At 35.3% G+C, this 26,775-nt stretch overlaps 1 protein-coding gene and 1 pseudogene across 7 annotated transcripts in view; both read left to right on the top strand.

The window, feature by feature from the left end:
- DPH6 (diphthamine biosynthesis 6) overlaps window positions 1-26,775 on the top strand; it is a 339,756-nt gene that overhangs the window by 173,704 nt on the left and 139,277 nt on the right. For 5 of the 7 annotated variants that reach the window (XR_001109403.2, XR_001109400.2, XR_010342041.1 and 2 more), the window contains exons 7-8: window positions 3,064-3,158; window positions 10,202-10,289. Coding sequence is in view for 2 of the 7 variants with exons in the window: in XM_012465181.2 (XP_012320604.1) it covers window positions 3,064-3,158; window positions 10,202-10,289; window positions 11,606-11,659 (237 nt within the window). In the remaining 5 variants the exon portion in view is untranslated. Of the gene's footprint in view, window positions 1-3,063; window positions 3,159-10,201; window positions 10,290-11,605; window positions 16,098-26,775 lie in introns of those variants that run through there. The other 2 variants (XM_012465181.2, XM_012465189.2) reach the window with 2 other exon arrangements.
- Window positions 341-1,428, top strand: LOC110569128 (glyceraldehyde-3-phosphate dehydrogenase-like; annotated as a pseudogene).

Raw genomic sequence — 26,775 nt, 5'->3', positions numbered from 1 at the left:
CTGGGTGCTATAAGAGCTAAACCTGGATAAATACAACTTAGATTTCAAACTTAAAGGTTGTTAGGGGATGTATTCATTTGTAACTCAAGAAAGACACATAAAAATACAAACTTCCTTTCCTAAATTATTCCATAACTCATAAAATATTAGATCCAGTTCTTGCTAATTAACACATATTTTTCTCTCTCTTTTATAAAAGTTAACTTGTCTTCCTTATGGGTTTGACCAAAGCACAATTTGCAATACCAGTTATCTATTACTTAAAAGACAAAAGGGGCTCTCTGCTCCTCCTGTTCGACAGACAGCCGTATCTTGCCTCCCATCGCCAGCCAATCCCTGAAACACTGTGGGGAAGGTGAAGGTTGGAGTCAACGGATTTGGTCGTATTGGGCGCCTGGTCACCAGGGCTGCTTTTAACTCTGGTAAAGTGGATATTGTCGCCATCAATGGTCCCTTCATTGACCTCAACTACATGGTCTACATGTTCCAGTATGATTCCACCCATGGCAATTTCCATGGCACTGTCAAGGCTGAGAACGGGAAGCTTGTCATCAATGGAAATCCCATCACCATCTTCCAGGAGCGAGATCCCTCCAAAATCAAGTGGGGTGATGCTGGCGCTGAGTACGTGGTGGAGTCCACTGGCGTCTTCACCACCACGGAGAAGGCTGGGGCTCACTTGTGGGAGGAGCCAAAAGGGTCATCATATCTGCCCCCTCTGCTGATGCCCCCATGTTTATGATGGGCGTGAACCATGAGAAGTATGACAACAGCCTCAAAATCGTCAGCAATGCCTCCTGCACCACCAACTGTTTAGCACCCGTGGCCAAGGTCATCCATGACAACTTTGGTATGGAAGGACTCATGACCACCGTCCGTGCCATCACTGCCACCCAGAAGACCGTGGATGGCCCCTCCAGGAAACTGTGGCGTGATGGCCGTGGGGCTCTCCAGAACATCATCCCTGCCTCTACTGGCACTGCCAAGGCCATGGGCAAGGTTATCCCTGAGCTGAATGGGAAGCTCACTGGCATGGCCTTCCGTGTCCCCACTGCCAACGTGTCAGTGGTGGACCTGACCTGCCATCTGGAAAAACCTGCCAAATATGATGACATCAAGAAGGTAGTGAAGCAGGCGTCGGAGGGCCCCCTCAAGGGCATCCTGGACTACACTGAGCACCAGGTGGTGTCCTCTGACTTCAACAGCGACAACCATTCTTCCACCTTCAATGCTGGGGCTGGCATTGCCCTCAACAACCACTTCATCAAGCTCATTTCCTGGTATGACAATGAATTTGGCTACAGCAACAGGGTGGTGGACCTCATGTCCCACATGGCCTCCAAGGAGTTAGACCCCTGGACCACCAGCCCCAGCAAGAGCACGAGAGGAAGAGAGGCCCTCACTGCTGGGGAGTCCCTGCCACACTGAGTCCCCCACCACACTGAATTGCCCCTCTTTACAGTTTCCATGCAGACCCCTTGAAGAGGGAGGGGCCTAGGGAGCCCCACCTTGTCATGTACCATCAATAAGGTCTCTTGTACTCAGCCAAAAAAAAAAAAAAAGACAAAAGGGAAAGAAAAGTTCACAAAAATTGATTTGATGTTGTGGGTGAGAAAGAATTTGAGACTTTTTCTCTGCAGTGGTGACTTTATGGAAAAGAATGCCTTTAACTGACCTTGGAAGTCAAAAGGGGTTGGAACATCTTTGAGAAAAGATTTTGAATTTTGAACATAACCGAGTTGGAAGGATATATAGAACTTTATGATTGAGACATCCAATGGCTATTATAAATGCAAATTATAAGGTGTACTAAAATGTACTCTAAAAGAGTAAAAAACATGTATCACAGAATTTCAAGGAAAAATTACGTGTTGTGAGATGATTCAGAGTAACTTCAGAGATGAATTAATCGCCCTAATCAGCTTGAAGGATAGATAGGATTTTTGACTGGCTGAGTTGTTATAGATAAGAGAACAATTTGTACCAACACATGAGGAAAGAGAATCACAATGTATTTTCAGAAGTTAGTCTCATTTATTTGGAATATATTTTGAGTATCGAAGGACAAATGGGCCTGTGGCATATTCAGTGTTAAAGTCCGAGACTAACTCTGCTTCCCCATCTGTTAGGTCGAATGGGACTCGGTTAGTTTCTGCTAGTGTGGTGATAAATCATATTTTGGCTAGAGGTCATGATGGTAGGAGCAGCCAGAGGAATTCTTGCATTGTGATAAGTGTATATAAATTGATAAAGCTGACAAAGGAATTTGAAGCCACATTGTGAGAGATTTTGAATACTGAAGGAGGATTACAGGCTGGGATTACAGGCTGGGATTACAGGCATGCACCACCATGCCCAGCTAATTTTGTATTTTTAGTAGAGATGGGGTTTCTCCATGTTGGTAAGAATGGTCTTGAATCCGTCCACCTCGGCCTCCCAAAGTGCTGGGATTATAGGTGTAAGCCACCGTGCCAGGCCAAGTTGGACCTTCTTAAGGCTTGTCTACAGCTTTAGAACTTGACTAGTTCTCATTGCCCTTGGAACATTCCCAATAATAACTGCAAGCATAATAAATGTATATGTGACTTATTTTTGCTGAGGGGCCTACGGAAGGGCCTTGCATTGCTATTCCTGTATCCCTGAGAAATTCTCTAAACACAACATTTTTATTCCCTTCCACTTAAAGGCAAAGAGTTGGGAGAGCCCAATTTGGCTGTATATATTTTCGTTTACTACACTGTGACTGAATCTAGCTTTGAACCTAAAGCTAGTTTCATTCCCCAAATTTACAATAATCTTAAAGTTCTGTCATCATAAACAAAAATGTTATACCTTTTTTGTAAGAGTTTTCACATTCTTAGAGATCCTATGCCTTATGATAACATTTCCGAAATGGCTTTAAACATGTTTTAAACAGAAATATAATTAGTTTTCCTTAGCTTGCACACTATTTTGGAATTAAAGTTTCTTGTATGGATTTTTTAGGACCAAATAAGTTAAAAGAGCATTTATGCTGTCTGATTTTAAACTTTTTTCTTGTTTTTTATGTCTTCCTATTTTCAGCTTTCGAAGAAGTATGGAGTACATGTTTGTGGAGAAGGTGGAGAGTATGAAACTTTCACTTTGGATTGCCCTCTGTTTAAGAAGAAAATAATTGTGTAAGATATCATTTCAGAATTTTATTTTTTTCCCTATAAATTTAAGTGATGGAAGCAACTTAACATTAAGCTTGAGGCAACTTTTGTTGGGAAAAATAGAACATGTCCTCTAAGTTCACAAACACTCAATTTGTTTAATACCAGTGAAGTCGTCTGAATACCTAAATCAATACCTGACAAGACGAGGCCTTCATAAAAGGCTATAAACTTTTTAGACATTGCACTTTCGTTTACTTGCTGATTATGGCCTGCAGTAAAACTGGTACCTACACACTGACACTTTTATCCTTTCATGAAGTGTGAATTGCCTGTATTATTTATCTTTCATTACAGCTACATTTGATAAACTGCCACATCAGTAGTCTGTGGGTTCCATTAACTCCATCCTCTTTTTTTCTTTTTCTTGGCTTTAACAACTTAGAATGGTAATGCTAACCATTTCTCTTCTGTTAATTGGGGCTATTTTTACATATAAATTTTGTTTTTAAATGTATTCAGTTGATGGTGAGTGTGTGATTTCTTTGCCATAAATTTTTGAAATTAGTGTAGTGAAAAACAGAAACTTTCTTCAGTTTGTTACCTTATTATCCATGTTCTAATTTATGTTGCTCTTTTCATATGCTAAAAGAACACTTTATCTGCTTTTCTTAAGCCTTTATGCATCATGGAAAAGATTGTCAGAGTTATGCTTGTTTGAATGGAAAGCTTCAATATTTCTAACACTAAGACTTAATCTCTTTGTACATATTAATATTGAGGGAAGGAGTGATCTAAGAAAATTAAGACAACAACCATAGGTAGATTTTCTAAAAAATGCATTTATTTTGTAAAATATGACAAGACTTTTTCATTACCATATGAAATATTCATGCACTCTTGCTTCTTTCATATTCTTCTAATTTCTTTTCCATTAATAATCAACATAATCATTATTTACTTGACAAATACTCATCAAGTACCTGTTACGTCCAAAGCGTTCTCCTGGGTACCACTGATTTCAAATGGTTTCTGCCTTCAAAGGGGTGGAAAAAGGCATCTGTGTGTAATTATGATACAAGCTGGTATCAAAAAAATAATTCATAAGTTTATTTATGGGAGAGGACATATCTCTTCTGGCCATGATGATCACAGAACAATGAACCAACTATTGATAAGTTATTACTTCTATGAAATAATACTGTTTGATTATTCAAGAAAAACATTTGCATGCTAGGGTGAAATTAGAGTAGAAAATTTGGGATATATTTACTTATTATTATGGGACCAACCAAATTAGAAAAAAAAACACAGCAATAAGAGAAAAACATGCCAAAGGATAATACTTTCCCCATTTGCCAGACAAATTGAGGTCCTAGAGCAGCTGCAAGTCTTTATGGACAATCTGGAATTTTAAGACAGGTACTGCTTTACTCTACATAACCAGAAGATCTGTTTGTCATAGTACTTTAGACCTAAAATATGAATCCTTTTCAACCTCCTCATTTTGTAGACAAGGAAACCTAAGTCTGACAGAGACAGTGGCATAAAGGGAATTACTCATGCTTTTAAAGAGAAGATGTCAGGGAAGGTTGTTAGAACCCTGTAGTACTAAAATGAGCTGTTCAGTGCAAAGTGTGTATAGAACTCTGCAAGTGCTGCCCTGCTCTGTAGGGAGTTCTTCCTGTAACCGAAGAGATGGACAGGCAAATCAACAGTAAGTGGTAAGTGCTACCATGCAGGCATGTACCTTGTGAACACAAAGGAAGCCCTGTCTTTTCATTCTTACTCATTTATGAGTGAATCACCAGTCTAATTCTGATGCTTAAGCATATTCTTTGCTTTTTTTTTCTTCATAGTCTATGCCTCACTTCAGCTTCATACTTTTCTTTTGTGATACCTTTTCTCTAGATTGCCTTCTCATTTCTTACCACTTTGTTAAATCCTTTCATTTTTATAGGCTTTGGCTGCCATTGCCTCCAGTGCTTGTTCTCATATCTGTCAGAGCGTGCATTAGGCTCTGTGCTAAATACTGTTGGATTAATTTTTCATTTGCTGTTTTTTATTTTTGTTTACCTATCATGTTTCACATACTTTTACGTATTCCTTTCTTAGGTTATGACTTGAAGTTACAGTTGGGAAATATCCTTATTTGGTAGAAAAAGTATATCAATTAATGTAAACAAAATCTCCCCTCCTCTTTAAAATTGAAATTTCCTAAGTATACTTGCCTAATATATACCAAATGTGAAGATATGAGTGGACATGTTTTGTACATTCTAAAACTGTATGTAAATTAAAGTTTTATTATTTAGATATATCATCTGTATAATGCAATTAAAAGATGAGCTTAGTTCCTATAACTGTTTTTTAATAATTGACTATTAATAATTCTGGATCCAATCATTTAGAATTTATTTTGGGAACAAATTTAATAACTTTTATTATATTTGATGTAATAGTGGTCTGCCACAATTAGCATGCAACTAATCATTTACTTGGAATCCCATTTCAAATGTCTGATTCAAATGACATTTTTTTTTTATTAAAAAAAGTAGATTACCTCTAAGGTGACAAAAAATAAACTTTTACAAGCAAAATTATTTGATTATAATTAGAGATCTTTTAAAACACGATTGAATCCTTTTTGTATAATGAAGTAATTTAGAGAGATCAGGGTAGTTCTGGAAGTTTATTATGCCAGGTGCTGTGGCTCACACCTGTAATCACAACACTTTGAGAGGCCAGAGCAAGAAGATCACTTGAAGCCAGGAGTTCAAGGCTGCAGTCAGCTCTAATTGCACCACTGAACTCCAGCCTGGGCAACATTGCAAGACCCTGTCTATAAAAAATATATATATATGAATAACAATAATTTAAAATAATAAATAAATAGAAGTTTATTATGAGATACCTTTTGCCCAAATTCCAATTAACATTTTAAAATGTTTTTAGGAAAGACTGGTATAACAGTCTTTGTTGGAAATAATTTTTTATATTTCTACCTAGAATAGTTTACAATTCACTTTTTGTATCTATTAATATATGAAGTCAGTCACCTCTAGATACAAATTTTGAAATGAGAAAATGAGGTTTTTTTCCCATAGAAGCCCCCTGAGAAGAATTATAGCCTAGCTTTTAAGAGAAAAGGATAATTGTAGGTCCTCAAAGTAAAAACCTGCTTTCTTATTATTTATTTTACATATATATGTATTTGAAAAACTAAAATCTTAAAGTTGTGTTAATGAAAGTAATCATTTTCTTCTTTCTGTTCGTGAATACATTTTTATGTCAGTATTTGAGACAATTCTATAGTTCTATTTTAATCATTAGTATATTACTGCTACAAAGTTGCTACCTATGGAATGGATGGATGATGGATGGATGGGTGGATGGAAGAATAAGAATGAAAAAAAGAAAGGAAGAACCAAATCCTATGGTTAAAATACTGTATCCTCATTTTCATCCCCACTTACTCATATTTGCTGCCCACTCAAGGCATAACTAGTCCAGAACACTGTAATGCAGAATATCAAAATGAGGATGAAGCAAGTACTTTACCTTATTTGCCTTCTTACATTGATTCTGCATCATCTGAGATTATTTAAATTTATGAACTATTTCCTTACATTTAAGTTCTCAGACCTACTAATCTTTATTTTTGTTGTGCTAGAGATACCATATAGTGCTATTGGTGTACATATATATGTGCATACATGAATATGTTTATATATGCAATATGCATGTATAAGAAAGTGTGTACAGTCATGAGTCACTTAATGTGGAAACATTCTGAGAAATGCATTGTTAGGCAATTTTGTCATTTTGCAAGCACCAGAGATACACCTAGGCTATATGCTCCTAGGCTACAAACCTGGACAGCATATTACTGTACTGGAGACTGTGATTAACTATAGCACAGTGGTAAATATTTGTATATCTGAATGTATCTCAACGTAGAAAAGGTACAGTGAAAATATGATATAAAAAATTTTAAAATGGTACACCTGTATAGGGCACTTACCATGAATGGAACTTACAGGACTGGTAGTTGCTATGGGTGAGTCAGTGAGTGAGTGGTGAGTAAATGTGAAGGCGTAGGACATTACTGTATAATTCTATAGACTTTAAAAACACTGTAAACTTAGTCTACACTAAATTCATTTTAAAAATAAAATTGTGCTACAACATTATGACAGCTATGATGTCACTAGGTGATAGGAATTTTTCAGCTCCATTATAATCTTAGAGCACCATCATAATACACAGTCGGCCTTTAACCAAAAATGGCATTATGTGGCACTGACTATATTACATATAGATAGGTAATTAAAAAATCATTGTTGAGTTTCTGATAGTTTCACTAATTAGTATGTAATTGTGAGGATACTTAACAAAGTTTAACTGTACATTTATTTATTCAACAAATATCTGTTGAATACCAGGCAATGTACTTTGTACAGAGCTCAGGGCAGGGTAGAACAGGGACAGGCAGACAAAGCTAAACAAAATTGTTTCCTCTCTCAGAAGAAAGGCGCATAAACACATAATTATAATGTAGTGGATGTGTTATGAAAGGGCTATAAATGTGATACTAAAGCACATAAAGGAGAAAACTAGCACCATCTGAGGATGTCAGGGAAGGCCTCATGAAAGTATAACATTTGAGATGTCTGTGAGAATAAGTGTGAGTCCGTGGAGAATATCTGCATACCTTTTAGTGAATACAGAAACCATATGTTTGAGCAAGAGAGGTTAACAGTGGTTCGGCCCCAGCCTAGCATAGTTGTCCTTTTAGAGGAGAGGCGGGGACCAAGACCATGGCTGAGTCTCAAGAGGGAATACCAGTTTTTTTGTCTTTGAGGTGGGAGGTAGGGCCTAATTCCACACCTCAGGAGGCTGGTATCAAGGAAGAGAGGCCCAAGCCAATTGCAGCTGCCCTTTTGGTGGTGTTAAGTAGAGGTGAGCCTAGTGTAGTAATGAAAGAGAATATGAGCATGCTCTTGGCTGTGGAAAAGACACAGCTATATGACAGGTGGTAACTGCCACACTGATTACTTATTTTAATGGAGAAAGAAGAGGAGGACAGCCAGCTGGGAAGCATTTTTGCTGTAGCAAAATGGTCTTAATTTTCTGGATTAATCAGAGAATATTCTGACAGATTCTGCTTTTAGGATTCAGGGAAACCTGTGAAGCAGAGACCAGGGTTCCTTGAAATTTGAATGTCAGGTGATGGAATATGAGAGAGAAGAGCAATAGTGAGTGGTATTACTCTGCTCGAAACTAAGGACTGTTGATTTGAAATCTAGTCTCTCCCAGTTGACTCTTGCTTTGTATAAGTGAATGAAATGATGTTAGTCAATAAGAGATTATGAATTTAATAGAATTCATAAAAATCACAGTCTTCTTCATTTAGTGCTCAAAATGTCATATATTCTCTCTGGATAACAATCTTGACTCAGATCAGTTAAGCTATTTGCTGTCATCTCTCTGTTTCTAGTGGGGTTAACTGACATGAGAAGGGAGGGCCTAAAATCCTTTCTACTGAGATAATATTAGTTGAGATTAATTATACTTTTGGCGCACCCCACTGTCAAGAATATCGAAACTAAACTGCCTGAATTAGACATAGTTAAGGCTCAGGGTCAGTTTCCAAGGCTAAGGTCTGGAACAGAGATATTAATAGTAAGATTGTAAATAGAAATTGAGGTTTGACTAAAGAGCCAAGATAGGACCAGAGCAGGCAACTGTGGAGGAAATGGAAAAACATTAAGACCAAGGTTAACAAACCAAGTTGGGGTCAAGCCAGAGGGGCAGGTGGTAGCAAGCAGGAGGGCCTCCTCTGTACTTTCTCTTTCTGCTGCTGCTCCTCATCATACCTGGAGGCATCTTTGGTTGATGTAGACTGTGAAGGCAAATTATGTTTCCATCAGGATTCTGAATCTTTAATCATTCTATGTCTGTTACAAGTTGCTTTCCTTTTAATGTCATGGAAGCCTGTTTAATATTATTTTTTTCTAAGCATTAGAAAGATGTATATTTGATACTAAAGGTTCATGAATGATAATTGGGGTTTTTTTAATCATTAAATTTACTTTTTTTTAATCTTTCAAGTGGAAGGTAAACATTTTGCTTAATTAATTAATAATTTGGAGCCAAATATTTTGAGATTTCTTCTATTGCCACCCAGTTACTTTGCATGATACAAGTTGATTCAAAAATATTTTTATGTTAGTGGCAAAAAGTCAGTGTCAGGATTTATTTTGCTGTGCTACTATGGTCAAAATGCTGTCTATTAATTTAAATAATAGAAGTACTTCCCAAGGCATTAAAGAGATATGAGGAATTTCCATTTTTAAATTTTTACTTGAAATTCAAAACATTATTACTCTCTTAATAAACAATAAAAAATAATTAGTTTTTAGAACTTTACATATAATCTTAGTTATTCATATGTACTTTACAGGGTATCTTTGATAAAAGTTGAGTTAATTTACATGTATCCATATGGTGCCAGCATGCAGTTCATACCGTTTTACCTGAATGTGGTAATTACTATGTCAGACAATCAATTTTAATAGCAATGATACTGTGGTGTGAAGAGTTCATCTAGAGCTTAAAACCGTCACCAGTACTGCTTTTATGAAAGATAATTGAGATTTTGTATGAAACATTGAATGAATTACCTCTTGAAAATGAAAAGAATAATGAAGATAAAGCACTAATGTTTAATGCTTAGCCTATACCAAGCAAATATGTGGAAATGAAATTGAACAGAAATTTAAGTCTTAAAACTGTTCAGAGAGCTTTGAGTGAACCTGAAAGTTGAACTCTTCTGTTTTTATGAAAATAGAATGCTTCATTGTTTTTTCTTAAAAGTTTAGTATTCTTGAACCTTTTACCAATTAAATACTGGAATATTAAAAATATGTATTAATCACTACATGTTGTATACCAGTGGAAATAAATATAAAACAAGAATTTTCAGTCTCTTCTAGTTAGTAGAAGGAGTGATTTGTCACAATTTATGTAGCATATAAATGTATTATAAAATTTTTTTATTTCAGGGATTCATCAGAAGTAGTCATACATTCAGCTGATGCATTTGCACCTGTGGCTTATCTACGCTTTTTAGAATTGCACTTGGAGGACAAGGCAAGTAAATATAAGATTCACAGTGATTTCATTAGAAAATTGAGATATATGCATTGGTTTTGCATATATAATTCTGTAACAACAGATAACAGGAAAAAGAAAATTGATTTTATCATTAGTGATTTTTTTCAGCTCCTGTCAATAACGGAGAATTTTACCAATGTTTATAGTTTTGAGAGTTCTATATGATACAAAAGATAATACATTCATGAAGAGTTTGCAGGTCTGTTAAAAAGGGAATAATATATACATTAAACAATGAGAGGACAATATAAAACCAAATATTAAATCATCTAGCAGGATCACAGTTAAGTTACTGTACATAAGCATTATGGGAAGGGTTTGACGATGAATTGGATCTTTATTATTCAAAGCTTAGGAGAGGAAAAGGAGAAATAAAACCTTTACAAAAATATCCAGGGAAAGAGAAGCACAAATAGAAGATGGAAAATGAAGCCAAATTACAATAAAGAGTTTTATTTTAAATACACTGTCAAGATACAGTAAAATTTTAATTTAAAGTTGTTTTGTGGAATAAAGTTCTGGATTAGAGTCCTTGATTAAGAGGTCTGATCCTTCAGATGTTGCTTTATATTAATTACCGTAAAAATGATAGCTGAAATTATGTGAAGAAATGAGTGTAGTGACAGAAAAGGATTAGAAAAAGTCTTATGTATCTTTACTGCTCTTTTCCCCAAATCTTGAGGCACACCCACAGTTACATATTTTATATCATAGGGAATATGAAAGAGTAAGAGGATTAACAAGAATTCAGCAAAAGTAGGAAAAGAATGGTAATGCCAAAAATTTCAAGAGAGGGTTTCTACAGGAGAGGATAATTATTGGTGCCAGTTCTCCAGAAAAATGACAGTGGGTAGGATTGAAAATAGGTTTTAGAATTGGACTGGATGATGACCGTTGGTGACCTTTTATCAAAAAGCTGGAGGTTCTCACAAGAATTAAGTTACACTATCCAAACATTTTTTCAGATTAACTTGAACCCCTTACTTGTAGTTTTTTTGTTACTTTTACTACCATGTACACACACACACAGACACACACACACACACACACACACACAAATCAAAAGCACTGAATTCATGTGTAGAGACTCCTGCCATTCTATGTGATAGCTCACTGTTCACCTTGTTGTTTTGGTATTTTATTGGTCTTTGGTATGACACCTCAAAGAAGTAATACTGTTACCTGAAATAAGCTGTGAAGATAACAGTTTTTTAGATAACAATATTACTACTTTGAGGTGTCATATTCACTGACACTGAATAAATATGGTGCATTTTCCTTATTTTTTTTAGGTGTCCTCAGTGCCTGATAACTACAGAACATCTAATTATATATATAATTTTTGAAAAATGTTTCTGAACATTGTTCATTAAACTACCATTTCTATACAAAAAAAAATTACACAGGGTTTTCTCAGTTACTATGACAAGTTTTTTTTTTCTTGTGACTTATTTTTTAGAAAAATATACTTTCATTAGAAGTTAATGGAACCATTTATAATTGGGAAAATGTCAATGGCTTGTTCGTTAATAGTGCCAGCTTTCTTGGGATTCATTCTTTCTCTTTTGTTAACACATCTTCCCTATTACTTTTCTTTGATTTCATCTATAACCCTCATTTCCATAGCATTTCTTTTTTTTAATCACACTAGTTTCTTTTCTTCCTTTTCTCTTTCTCCAGTCTCTACCAATAGTGTCATGATGCAGAGGTATTTGAAAATGAAGATGAAAAGATGGTCACTTTATTTAGCCAGTCAAGCTTTTTCTACTGGGTGTCACCCAAGTGATTTATCAATTTTATTTGAAATATATTCATGGCTGAAGAGTTTCAACATTCTTGGACAATTAGGAAGAATGTCATTAACTCTTACCAGTTATTTTGTAACTGATTTTTAAAATGCTAATTTTCAGTATTACCTATGTTGACTTTAGAAAACTTTTACTAAAAAGTAGACGTTATATTTCACAGCAAAATAGAGCAGAAAGTGCAGAGATCTCCTATGTACCCTCTACCTGCACACATTCACAGCCTCCCCTACTGTCAATGTCCTATAATAGAGTGGTACGTTTGTTAAAACTGATGAACCTACATTGACACATTGTAATCACCCAAATTCCATAGTTTATATAAGGATTCACTCTTGGTGTTGTACATAATATGGGTTTTGACAAATGTATAAGGACATTTGTCAACCATTATAGTATTATTCAGAATAGTTTCACTGCCTTAAAATCCTGTGTTTTACTTACTCATCCCTCGCACTCCTTTAACCCTTAGCACCTGATCTTTTTACTATTTACATAGTTTTGCTTTTACCAAAATGTAATGTAGTTGAAATCATATAGTATATAGCTTTTCAGATTGGCTTCTTTCATGTATTAATATGCATTTATGTTTCTCCATATCTTGTCCTGGATATGTAACTCATTTTTTTTTTAGTGTAGAATAAAATTTCATTGTCTGGTTATACCACATTTCATTTGTTCATGCACCTACTGAAGAACATCTGAATTGCTTCTATGTTTTGGCAGTTATGAATAAAGCTACTGTAAACATCCATGAGCAGGTTTTTGTCTGAAGATAAGTTTTTAAGTTTTCATATGTGTAAATACCAAGGTGCATAAGTTTTCATGTGTGTAAATACCAAGGAGAACAATTACTAGATCATATGGTAAGAGTATGTTTATCTCTGTAAAAAAAACCCTGCCAAACTGTTTTCCAAAGTAGTTGTACTATTTTGTATTCCCACCAACAATGAATGAGAGTTTCTGTTGTTCCACCTCCTGATCAGCATTGAGCATTGTAGGTATTTTGGACTTTTGCCATTCTAGTAGGTCTGAAGTGTTCTCTCACTGTTGTTTTGGTTTGCAACTCCCTAAAGATACATGATGTTGATCTTCTTTTCATGTTTATTAGCCATCTGTATATTTTCTTTGGCGAGATGTCTGTTCAAATCTTTTGCCTATTTTTTTTTATTATACGTTAAGTTCTGGGGTACATATGCAGAACATGCAAGTTTGTTACATAGTTATACACATGGCATGGTGGTTTGCTGCATCCATCAACCTATTTTTAATTGGGGTTTCTTTTATTATTATTGAGTTTTAAGAGTTCTTTGTATATTTTGGATAACAGTTCTTTATCAAATATGTGTTTGCAAATGTGTTCTACCATTCTCTGTTTTGTCTTTTCATTCTCTTAGCAGTGTATTTTACAAAGCACAAGTTTTTAATTTTAAGGAACTCCAGCTTATCAATTCTTTTTTTCTAGCATTGTGCTTTTAGTGTTATATCTACAAAAGCATTGCAAAATCCAATTTTATCTAGATTTTTTCCTAAGTTATCTTGTCGAAGTTAAATAGCTTTGTGCTTTATGTTTATGTTTGTGATACATTCTGAATTAATTTTTGTAAAGGATTTAACATCTATATATAGATTCGGTTTTTTTATAATGTAGATAATTCAGTTGTTTCAGCACCATTTCTTGAAAAGGCTATCTTTTCTCCATCGTATTAACTCATTCTTTTGCATATTTGTGTGTTCTTTTTCTTGGTCCCTAGTCTGTTCCATTGATGGATTTGTCTCTTTTGCCAGTAACACAGTCTTGATTACTATAGCTTTGCAGTAAATTTTCAAGTCAGATAGTCTTAGTCTCCCAACTTTGTTCATCTTTAATATGTTATTGACCCTTCTGGGGTTTTTGTCTTTCCATAAAAACTTTATAATCAGTTTTTTCATATCCAAAAAAACTTGCTTGGATTTTGACTGGGATTGATGATCAGTTTGGGAAGGATTGGCATCATGACAATACTTAGTCTTTTTATCCATAAACATAGAATATCTCTTTGTTTAGTTATTTGAATTCATTCATTGGAATTTTTTCTCTTCATTTTGATAGCTTAATATGTTACATGTTTGCCCAATTAGGACTATTTAGGATTTTTCTTTTCTTTTCTTTCTTTCTTTTTTAATAGCAGGCTTTAAGGTGGTATTTTTCATGTGAATTCAGAGTTAGTGGATATGCCTGTCTCTCAGTCAAAGGGTCCAGGGCTAAACTTTCACAAGTCACCAGTTTTACTCCTAAACTAACCCACATGGTAGAGAAGGAATTCTTTAGACAGAAAACAAAGTACAATTACCAAAAGAAAGATGAATAAGTGCTGGAAAACAAAAATTACAGGTACTCTTCTAAATATTTTATCAAAATCACATTGTATTTCAGACACATCTTAACAAGTTAACATTTTACCCCAAATACTAGTAATACCTAGAATGCAGTACCCTAAATACCACTCTGAAAATCAATCCATTCCCTAAATTCCATCAGTTTTCGTTTGCTCTGTAAGACATTTGCAGTCTAGCTTAACTTTAATTACTGTGAGGAACTGCTTTTGGCCTTTTTTCAGTCTTCATAATCCTTAATCCCTTTCCTTGATAATATTGGCCACCACGTCTTTGAAAATTTCCCCTATAATGGTCATATGCCTCTGTACTAGTCTGACTTTTCTTCTGCCTCTCTTGAGATTTCTTCTGTCTTCTTCAGTAGCTTCTGTTCTTTTTACCTTCAACATACACATATCCTGCAAGTTCTTTTTATGGGTCCATTCTTTTCTTTTTCAATATTTTCTTTTTCTGGAATTATATATTTTCCTCAAGTTTAATTTTCATTTCTTTATGCATATGATTCTCAGGTCACTCTCTTTCTAGTCTTTCTACGAATATTTACTTTCTCTTTAACTCTAGGTTCTAATTTCTGACTGGCTGCCGCTCATGGCTACCAATACATGTCATTCTCATTATGTACAAAATTGGAATTCATTTTCCCCTCAAAGTGTCTTTATTCTGTTTTTGTTATTTTACTGTTCTCCTCACAGTAACTCAGGCACAGACTATTGGAATCATCTCTTAAGCCATTGTCTCATTTACTATGGATATTCAACTGATTATCTAACGTTTTATATTCTAGTCCCAATATATATCTTACATCTTTCCATCCCCATGCTTATCTCTCATTAAAGTTGTATCTTGCCCAACTCGTGGACAAGATACAACTAATTCAAATCCTTGATTCATATTCTCTGTATTCAATTTCACTGCCTTATAGATTTTCTTTCTAGTGTATGTTTTCCTGCACAAAATTCCACAATAGTGTTTCATTATTTTCTAATTGAATAAGATGATTAGCTGTGAATCAAAGGCTATCTGACATATTTCTGTAACATCCTTTTTCAGTCTTGCTCCCAGGATTCCCCTGCATGTCCACTTTGCTCTATTAATACTGAACCAATGACCACTCCCTGATTATGCCTTCTGCTTCTCTCCTTCCTTGCCTTATTATATCTTACCAGCTTTCCTTTCTTCTTCTCTCCTTAACTTCTTAATACTACCCACTATGCAAGATTGAACTCAAAGAGTCTTATGCCTTTAGGCACAAGAGATGAACTGCCGTGTCACTTTGTTTCTCTTCCTTTCTTACTGCAAATAATCTTATTTATTCTTCTTTGTGTTAGTTATAGTTGTTTAAGGACTTATTTCTACTAGGTTACAGATATCTTGACTACCATTCCATTTTTGTCTTCATAACTTCTGTAACAGCTATTAGTTCTGCAATAAGAACATCTTAATTTAATTGGTTATTATTTGTATACTTTTTTTTAATTCATATAGAATCTTACAGGTGTGTCTGCATTCACATTATATGCCATTTAATGATTTTTTTTCATTTATCTTTTTAGAGAAAAATGCTTTAAGCAAACTAGAATGTAAAATTAAACATTAAAAAATATTGTTAGTGTAAATTTTGATTTATCATTTAGATTTTCACTTTACATATGAACTTTTCTATTAAATAATCTACTTAAATTTTACCTTTAAGTTAAAATTTTAAATTATTTTTATGAGTGTAAAAATGATATCAACTAACCATGGGATTCTAAACAAAATAACCGAATAATAGAAAGCTCTGGTATCAAAATGGAGAAATACATTAAAATTTCTTTGGGGCCCTGACTTTATTGCTTATGGCAAACTTGATAGTAAATGTATCATACATCACTACAGTGACAGGCTTGAGAAAATGAAAAATCCAAAGGTTTACATAAATCAATCAGAAGATGATATTAAAATGTATAACCTTTAACAGAAAAATCAGACTTTTACTTGCAACTACTCTAGAATGCTCTTCCTTATGTAGTTGTTTTAGATTTTCAAACAGCTTTGTGAAAAATAGTATTTTAAAGTAATTCTTGACAAATCCATTGTATTTATAGAGAGACAAAGTTCACAGAAATTTAACTTCAATTTTATTAATGTTCCCACTTTCACTTAGTATTTAACTGTGCTTTTGTTGAAATAATTTCCTAAGTACTATTGTATCCTATAATCAGCACTTAACTTCATTTTTTGTTGAAATAATTTCATGGGGCAATTATATATTTTATATAATAATAACGCACACTTTTAAAAGTTGTAACTTTTAAAAACGTCATCAGTCTTATAGCCCATTCTTAGCTCTTTCATTATATTTTGCTGTATTTGAGATATATGTCTTGAAAAACTTTGTAACGTTTAACCATCTCTGTGCTTTTCTTTTTCTCTTGAGCATATATCTTGAATACCTACTCTGTTTAAAAAGCTACTAGGTGTACATGGAAGTTACTATACATATAGGTAAATAACAGCGTAATTCTATTCTTAACACTAAAATGAAATTACTACTGTAATCATTATTCCCAGTGTTATGATTACAATGACAGATAACATTAGTTTTGCTAATCTGAACTGACATTATGACCATAATATGTTATTGATTCATGGTAAACAGTGATGTGTGAGTTATGATCCTGTTTTTCTCAAAATGGTGGTAGAGGCAGGGAACTTATATGTTTATTTATGTATGAATGAGGATAGGAAGAGACGGGCATACAATCACCAGACTGATAGTACTGGATTAGGGAACAGGAAGGGGGTAAACAGGGAACCTTAATTCTTTATATATCTGTAGTCTGTGACTTCTTAGAATGAGCATATATGTTTAAATTTTTTAAATATTGGATTAAGAAAATTAAGAGGCTGGGCACGGTGGCTCACGCCTGTAATCCCAGCACTTTGGGAGGCCGAGGCGGGTGGATCACGAGGTCAAGAGATCGAGACCATCCTGGTCAACATGGTGAAACCCCGTCTCTACTAAAAATACAAAAAATTAGCTGGGCACGGTGGCGCGTGCCTGTAATCCCAGCTACTCAGGAGGCTGAGGCAGGAGAATTGCCTGAACCCAGGAGGCTGAGGTTGCGGTGAGCTGAGATCGCGCCATTGCACTCCAGCCTGGGTAACAAGAGCGAAACTCTGTCTCAAAAAAAAAAAAAAAAAGTAAGAGAGAGGAGTATAGTGAATTCCAGTGCTAAATAAATACTTAAAAGTTATTCTTTAACATTTTACTAGTCTTGGTAGAAAGAGACAGTAGAGCCCCTTAAAACTTTCCGTTGTATTCAGGTGAAAACATTACTCACAATGGGGGATTGAAATCTAATTGATCCTATAGTAAGTTTGAAAAAAAGACTCCTTTAGAAAATTACACACACACACACAAATGAGATGACTAAAAGTGTTGGAATGGTAGGCCTCTTGAGTATGTTGTGCATGGGAATTTGCTGTTATCACTCACAGCAACATGTATAAACTCAAGGGGTCCCATCCATGGTGGTATGCTGCAACTGCCTCTGTACAACCTACAAAATATTTCCTTACATATAGGACAAAGAAAGTAAGAAGATAAAGGATGACTTTTATTTGCCAACATTTGGTTCAGCACAACTTTTCTACCTTGTCTCCCTACATTTGCCCTTAGGCTAAGGAGCAGAAAAGTGATTTGACAAGATGGAACAAGGTATTTACCAGACTAAAACCTAATGCTGTAAAACTAAATGGTACAACTTGAGGCTTGAATAGGTACTGGGCTTTAGGTACTACTGGGTCACTGTTGCTATACATGATCATTAGAGCTGATTGATAAATTAGGGATCAGTTTGACCCACATTTAGAGGACTACTTCACTCATTTTTGTCTCTAGTAAATGGACGTCAGTAGTAGCAACACCATACTGTGATGGTATCATTTGTGTTGGGAATCAAACTGGGCAATGTGTTTTTGAAGCCTAAATCTATGGAAGAGGATAATAATAAAAGTTATCAATAATGCTTCCAAACTCCAATTGATTCTCTTTTTTAGCTTTTACATTTACCTAGTTGTTATGCTAACTAATGCAGCTTTTTATTGATGCTGCTGCTGTTGTTTTAAGAAATAAAACTTCTGATTGTTGTTTTCATAAAGTTCCACTGTCGTGTTTCTAATAAAAAAGCATCCACATACAATTTATTCATTCAGAACATATTTATTGAATGCTTATTCTTATATGCATGGCTCTGTTTAGAAATTGGACATACATTAGCAAACTGAACAGCTAAAAAAATATTGCTTTCATGGAGCTTGTATTCTATGGAGTGAGACAAATAGACAAGTAAATAAAATACATTAGAGACCTTGGTAAGAAAGTTGCCTCACTGCCCATAGATTTGGTGATTGGGTTTTATGGAATAAGCATAATCTAGGAACGCTGAAGTACTTATAATGACAGATTTAAGCCCAGGTTGAGGGTAATATTACCAGTCCTTTTGGTCACGTTGGCAGATGTTATTTGTGAGTTGTGTTTGAGGTGGGGTAGAAAAGGGGTTAAGTTCTTTCCAGGAGCTTGTAGATATAGCCAAAGAGCAATTCACTGACCTTGAAAAGAGGTCAGAAGAAAATATTCAGAATGAAAACACTTAGTTTTTTGTTGAAATAATTTCATGGGACAATTACATATTTTATATAATAATAAAAACACATAAAGATAGAAAATACACATAAAAGAATAAGAGGCATGGAAATAGTGAGAAGGTCAAAAATGTATGTAATTAAGAGTGTCAGAAAGACTAGAGGGAGAATGGGAAAGGTGCAATGTTTAAAAACATAGTAGCTAATAGCCTTCCAAAATTAACAAAACATACCAAAGTATGGAGTCAAGAAATCTTATGAACCCCAAACAAAATAAAAATAGATATTCAGGGACTTGATGATAAAACTGCTGGAAACAAAAGACAAAGAAAAAAATTTGAAAACAGCCAAAGTGGGTTGAAAAACAGGCTGCTTTCAAAGAAGCAACAATTAGAATGAAACCCAACTTTTCAATAGAAATATTGAAGCCAGTAGTCAGTTGAATCATATTTTGATAGTGCTAAATAAAAATAATTTCCATCCTTGAATTATACCCAGCAATAATGTCCTTCAAGAATAAAAGTGGAGGAATTTCCAGGATGACAGTAATCTGTCAAATTTTATTTAATAGTTCACTTATGGTTTATCTATTTTGCTGTATGTAATTTTTTTCTCAAGCTATATATACACTTAACTAGTTAATAACATGCATGACATAGTCTAAATAGTAACGTCTGCAACTTACTGAGAAATGCATCAAAAATATAAGATGGATTGACGATGAATGATAGACGTGATAAGTACAACCAAATGCTAATTGTGGAGTTTAGGTGGCGTATATATAAGTGGTCTTTGGAAAATCCTTTAAGCTTTTCTGTATATTTAAATTTTTCTTCAAAAAATGTTGGGAAAAAACATGAAGCTAAAAATTGTTCAATCAAAAACTAAGAAAATTTGTTACCAGAGAATACCACACCAAAGGATAGTAAAGGATGTTAAGGCAGAAGGAAATTATACTGGATAGAATTATCAGACATGCAGGAAAAATCAATGAGAAATGAAAGGAGTCAACATAAGAAAATATAAGCAGATGTTAACTCTTTGTAACAATAACATAATGTTTCTTGGAGTTTAAAATATACATAGAATTAAATAAAAAGCAGTGCACATAACTAAGAGTGTTAGGGAAGTGGAGTTAAATGGTTAATCTCTGCATTGTATATTTAAAAAGGCAAATGTTGGCATTAATAATAAACCCCATAAATGAAGATAACACATCATAAATTCTAGAATAATCACTAAAGTAATATAAATGAGTATAATGTAATCTAATGAAGAAGGGAAAAATCGAATAATGAAAAATAATTTTTAAAAGGCATAGAAAGGCAAAACAATAAAGTGAAATAAGGATAGAACAACTAGCAGAAGCAAATGATGGGGTAAGGTTATATATTTAAGTGCAAATATATAAATAATTACATTAAATATAAATTGCACTGTTTCACTTAAAGACAAAAAATACTAGGTTGAATAGAAGGCAAACCCAAAATCTATACTGTTGGAAAGAGACACCACTAAAAATAAGGGCACAGAAAGAATGAAAGTAGGGGAAACATGTGACATGCAAAAGCTAGGCAAAAGAGAGTTTATGTAGATGTCTTTTAATAGAAGACGAAATGAACGAAAAGCATTACTGCAAAGTACATGGCAATATGTTAAAAGGCATAGTTCTCCAGGAAGATGTAACAATTCTTAATTTGTGTGTGTGTGTGTGTGTGTGTGTGTGTGTGTGTATACACCATGTTAAAATGTATAACAAAGATTGACAGTAGGGGATTTTTTTATGACAAATTTGTAGTCATAATTCAATGCCTGTCTCAAGTATTGATATTTAAAAACAGACAAAATCATCAAGGATATAGAAAATTAAAATAACACAATTAGCAAACTTGACCCAACAAACATAGAAACACAATATCCAACAACTGTGTACACATATTCTTTTCAAGCAAACTAGAAATTATACAAAAGTTAGTTATACCCAGGGCCATAATACAAGTCTACAAATGTCAAAGGAATGAAATTATACAGAGAATGTTATCTTACAATAAGATTATGCTAAAACCTAGTAATAAAAAAGATGGCTAGAAAGAAATACACTAGTAAGATAGCAGAGTAGGAAGTCACCAACCCCATTTCCCCATGGGGACAATAATATATCCTCCAAAGAGCCTTTATGAGAACTCTAGAAACCAGTTAAGTCACTCTACCTTAGGCATGCTCAGAGTCAAAGACAACCACATTGAAATAGGTAAGAAAAGCCATTTTGTGTCACCTATGATGCTCCCTCCCCCAGTACAACACAACTGAGCGTGATCAGAAAGATCATGGCTTCTCCCTTGGGAGGAAAAAAGAAGAGTGGAATGTTAAAGGTACATTCCAACTCTTTGGGGCAATGACTGAAGGGACTGGTTTCTGTCTCATCAGATTTGGAGTGCAGACAGGATCCTGGCATATTTGGATGCCTACAAGTTACAAAGAGCAAAAGAGAGTTTCAAAGTTTATTACAATGCCAGAAAACTGGCAATAAAGATTGAGGCCAGCAGAGCTTTTCACATTTGGGGGAAAGAGACCAACTCATGGTTTCTCGCACAGGAGGGAAAGAGAAGTGTGTCTAGTATTCCAGATTTTCAGAGGGCTACCCAAATGTGTGGTTACTGTCTCTCCTAATTTGGAGTGACAGAACTGGCATATTTTGGATTCCTGATGGCCACAGAGAACAGAAAAGAATGTTCAGTGGCTTTTAATGGTTCCAGAGAACCTGTAGCACTGCAGACAGACACTCTACAAAGCAAAGCAAGAGATCACAAGCTTCTGAAAAGGAAACTGGCAAACCTCTCTCCTTGCAAAATTACATGCACAAACCCAGGGAAGAGGCATCCCCAGAAAAGGTTTAAGAGGACCCAGAGTTTCTAACTGGGTTGACTGACGAAGGTCTTCTCCTGTGTGAAGCCACTTTATGATGACTGGAAGAGACAGTTGCTTTTTCAAATGAGAAAAAAAATGTAAAAAATAAGACACATGAAGAAACAGGGAAATATGACCATTCAGAGGCCCAAAATAAATCTTCAGAAACAGGCCCTAAAGAAATGAAAATCTATTAGTATGAATTACTTGACAAATTACTCAAAGTAATCATTATAAAGCTCAGTGTGCTATAAGGCAACATAAACAACTAAATGAAATCAGGAAAATGATGCATGAACAAAATGAAAAAATCAACAAAGAGATAGAAACTGAAGAACAGAAAATCTAGAACCAAAGAATATAATAACTGAACCAAAAAATTCACTGGAGAGGTTCAACAGCAGACTTGATCAAACAGAAGAAGGAATCGGGAAACTTGAAGTCAGGTCATTTGAATTTTTTGAATCAGGATAATAAAATAAGTGTGGCAGCGGGAGAACAGTGAAGAAAACCAGAACACTTACAGGACATGATCAAGCAGACCAGTCTATACAGTATGAAAGTACAAGAAGGATAAGAGAGGGGGAAAAAGGAGAGGTTATTTAAAGAAATAATAGCTGAATCCAACATGTCAAAAAGATAATCCACCATGATCAACTGAGTTTCATACCAGGAACGCTCGGAAAGTTTAACATACACAAGTCAATAACTGTGATACATCAGATAAATAGAATTAAAAACAAAAGTCACATGATCATTTCAATAGATGCAGAAAAAGTCTTCAACAAAATCTGGCATCACTTTATGATTAAAACTCTCAGCAAAATAGGCATACAAGGGGCATATGTTAATGTAATAAAAGCCATATATGACAAACCCACAGCAAACATAATATTGAATCAGGAAAATTGAAAGCATTCCCTCTGAGAACCAGAACATGACAAGGATGCCCACTCTCACCACTCCTCTTCAACATAGTATTGGAACTCCTAGGCAGAGCAATTAGACAAGAGAAAGAAATAAAGAGCATCTAAATCAGTAAAGGGAAAGTCAAAGTGTCACTGTTTGCTAATGATATCATTGTTTACCTTGAAAACCTTAAGGACTCCTTTAGAAAGCTCCTAGAACTGATAAAATAATTCAGCAAAGTTTCTGGATACAAGAGTAATATGCACAAATCAGTAGCTCTTCTATACGCCAACAACCACCAAGTGGAAAATCAAATCAAGAACTCAACCCCTTTTACAATAGCTGCCCTCCCCCACACACAAAAAAACTTAAGAATATACCTAACCAAGGAGTCGAAAGACCTCTACAAGGAAAATTACCAAACACTGCTGAAAGAAATCATAGACAACATGAACACCTGGAAACAAGTCCCATGCTCATGGATGGTAGAATCAATATTGTGAAAATGACCATACTGCCAAAAGCAATCTAAAAATTCAATACAATCCTCCTCAAAATACCACCATCATTCTTCACACAATTAGAAAAGACATTTCTAAAATTTATATGGAGCCAAAAAAGAGCCCACATAGTCAAAGCAAGGTTAAGCAAAAAGAACAAATCTAGAGACATCACAGTACCTGATTTCAAACTATAATAGAAGGCCATAGTCACCAAAACAGCATGGTACTGGTATAAAAATAGGCACATAGACCAGTAAAACAGAATAGAGAATCCAGAAATAAACTCAAATAGTTACAGCCAACTGATCTTTGACAAAGCAAGCAAAAACATAAAGTGGGGAAAGGACACCCTATTCAACAAATGGTGCTGGGATAATTGGCTAGCCACATGTAGGAGAATGAAACTGGATCCTTATCTCTCACCTTATACAAAAATCAACTCAAGATAGATTAAGGACTGAAACCTAAGACCTGAAACTATAAAAATTCTAGAAGATAACATTGGAAAACCTCTTCTAGACATTGGCTTAGGCAAGGATTTCATGACCAAGAACGCAAAAGCAAATGCAATAAGAACTAACATAAATAGCTGGGACCTAATTAAACTAAAGAGCTTTTGCATGGCAAAAGGAACAGTCAGCAGAGTAAACAGACAGCCCACAGAGTGAGAGAAAATCTTTACAATCTATACATTTGACAGAAGACTAATATTCAGAATTTACAACAAACTCAAATCAGTAAGAAAAAAAGAATCTCATCAATAAGTGGGCTAAGTATATGAATAGACAGTTCTCAAAATAAGATATACAAATGACCAACAAAAATAAGAAAAATGCTCAAAAACACTAATGATCAAGGAAATGCAAATCAAAACCACAAAGCGATACCACCTCACTCCTCCAAGAATGGCTGTAATAAAAAAAATAAACAAACAGTAGATGCTACTGTGGATGTGGTGAACAGGAAGCATTTTTACACTGCTGGTGGGGATGTAGACTAGTGCTCCCACTATGGAAAACAATGTGGAGATTCCTTAAAGAACTTAAAGTAGAACTGTCATTTGATCCAGCTATCCCACTACTGGGTATCTACCCAGAGAAAAATAAGTAATTATTCGAAAAAGGTATATGCACAAACATGTTTATAGCTGCACAATTCACAATTGCTGAATTGTGGAACCAACCCAAATGCCCATACCTGGTGCCAAATTGTGGAACCAACCTAAATGCCCATCAATGAGTGGATAAAGAAACTGTGGTGTGTGTGTGTGTGTGTGTATATATATATATATTTAAAATATATGTGTGTGTACATATATATATGATATATGTGTATATATATACATTTCTGTGTGTGTGTGTGTGTGTGTAATACTATGCAGCCATAAAAAGGAATGAATTAACAGCATTTTCAATGACCTAGATGAGATTAGAGACTGTTATTCTAAGTGAAGTAACTCAGGAATGGAAAACCAAACATCATATATTCTCACTGATATGTGGGAGCTAAGCTATGAGGATGCAAAACCATAAGAATGATATGGTGGACTTTGGGGACTTAAGTGCAAGAGTGAGAGGGAGGCAAGAGACAGAAGACTACAAATTGGGTGCATGTATACTGTTTGGGTGATGGTTGCACCCCAAATCTCACAAATCACCACTGAAGAACTTATATAACCAGATATCACCTATACCCCAATAACTTAAGGAAAAAAAAAAAACAGACACAATTATGCAGAACAAAGAATCAGTGAAAAAAAAATTATTTGAATTTAGCCAATTAGATGAACAAAATGAAAAAAGAAAGGAAAATAGTTAAAACAGCATGCAAAATTTATAAATCTATGCAACCTATGGAGTAACAGAAGGAGAAGACAAAAATGTCAGAAATATTACTTAAAGACATAACAGTGGCTCACTCCTGTAATCCCAGCACTTCAGGAGAACAGGGTTGGCAGATCACTTGAAGTCAAGAGTTTGAGACCAGCTTGGCCAACACAGTGAAACACCATCTCTGCTAAAAATACAAAACTAGCTGGGTGTGGTGGTGGGCACCTGTAATCCCAGCTACTTGAGAGGCTGAGGCATGAGAATCACTGTAACCCAGGAGGCAGAGGTTTCAGTGAGTTGAGATTGCACCACTGCACTCCACCCTGGGTGACAGAAAGACCCTATGTCAAAAAAGGAAAAAATGGACATAATGGCTCTAAGCGTGCCAAATCAGGGGAGTGAAATTGTATTAGTCTCACATTGCTATAAAGGACTGCCCAAGACTGGGTAATTTATAAAGGAAAGAAGTTCAATTAACACAGTTCTGCATGGCTGGTGAGGCCTCAAGAAAACTTACAATCATGGCAGAAGGGGAAGCAAACATATTCTTACATGATGGCAGGAAGAAGTGCCAAGCAGGGGAAATGCCCCTTGTAAAATCATCAAATATCATGAGAACTCACTATAACAAGAACAGCAGCATCAGGGTACTCTCTCCACAATTCATTTACTTCCCACTGGGTCCCTCCCATGACGTGAAGATTATGACAACTACTATTCAAGATTAGATTTGAGTGAGGACACAGCCAGACCACCCTGGCCCCTCCCAAATCTCATGTACTCACAGTTCAGAACACAATCATGCCTTACCAACAGTCCCTCAAAGCCTTAACTCATTCCAGCATTAACCCAAAAGTCCAAGTCCAAAGTCTCATCTGAAACAAGGCAATTCCCTTTTTCATGTGAGCCAGTAAAATCAAAACCAAATTAGCTACTTCCTAGATACAATGGGGGTACAGACATTTGGTAAATACACTCATTCCAAATGGGAGAAACTGACCAAAACAAAGAGGCTAAAGGCCTTATACAAGTCCAAAATCCAGTGGGGCAGTCAAATCTTAAAGGTCCAAAATGATATCTTTTGACTCCATGTCTTACATCCAGGTCATGCTGATGCATGAACTGGGCTCCCAGGGCCTTGGGAAGCTATGCCCCTATGGCTTTGCAATGTACAGCCCCCTCCAGGCTGCTTTCACAGGCCACTGTTGAGTGTCTGTAGCTTTTTGAGGTGCACAGTGCAGTCTGTTGGTGTACCTACCATTCTGGGATCTGGAGGAAAGTGGCCCTCTTCTCATAGCTTCACTAGGCAGTGCCCCAGTGGGAACTCTGTGTGGGGGCTCTAACCCCACATTTCCCTTCTGCACTGCCCTAGCAGAGGTTCTCCATGAGGACTTCGCCCCTGAAGCAAACTTCTGCCTGGACTTCCAGGTATTTGTATACATCCTCTGAAATCTAAAGTGGAGATATCCAAACCTCAATTCTTGACTTCTGTGCACCCACAGGC

The sequence above is a fragment of the Aotus nancymaae genome, unplaced genomic scaffold (assembly GCF_030222135.1).
Source record: "Aotus nancymaae isolate 86718 unplaced genomic scaffold, 86718_ANA_hifiasm-v0.15.2.pri h1tg000011l, whole genome shotgun sequence".
NCBI lineage: Eukaryota > Metazoa > Chordata > Mammalia > Primates > Aotidae > Aotus > Aotus nancymaae.
The sequence above is the reverse complement of the archived record's forward strand: the minus strand, read 5'-3'. Positions and strand labels throughout refer to the sequence as shown.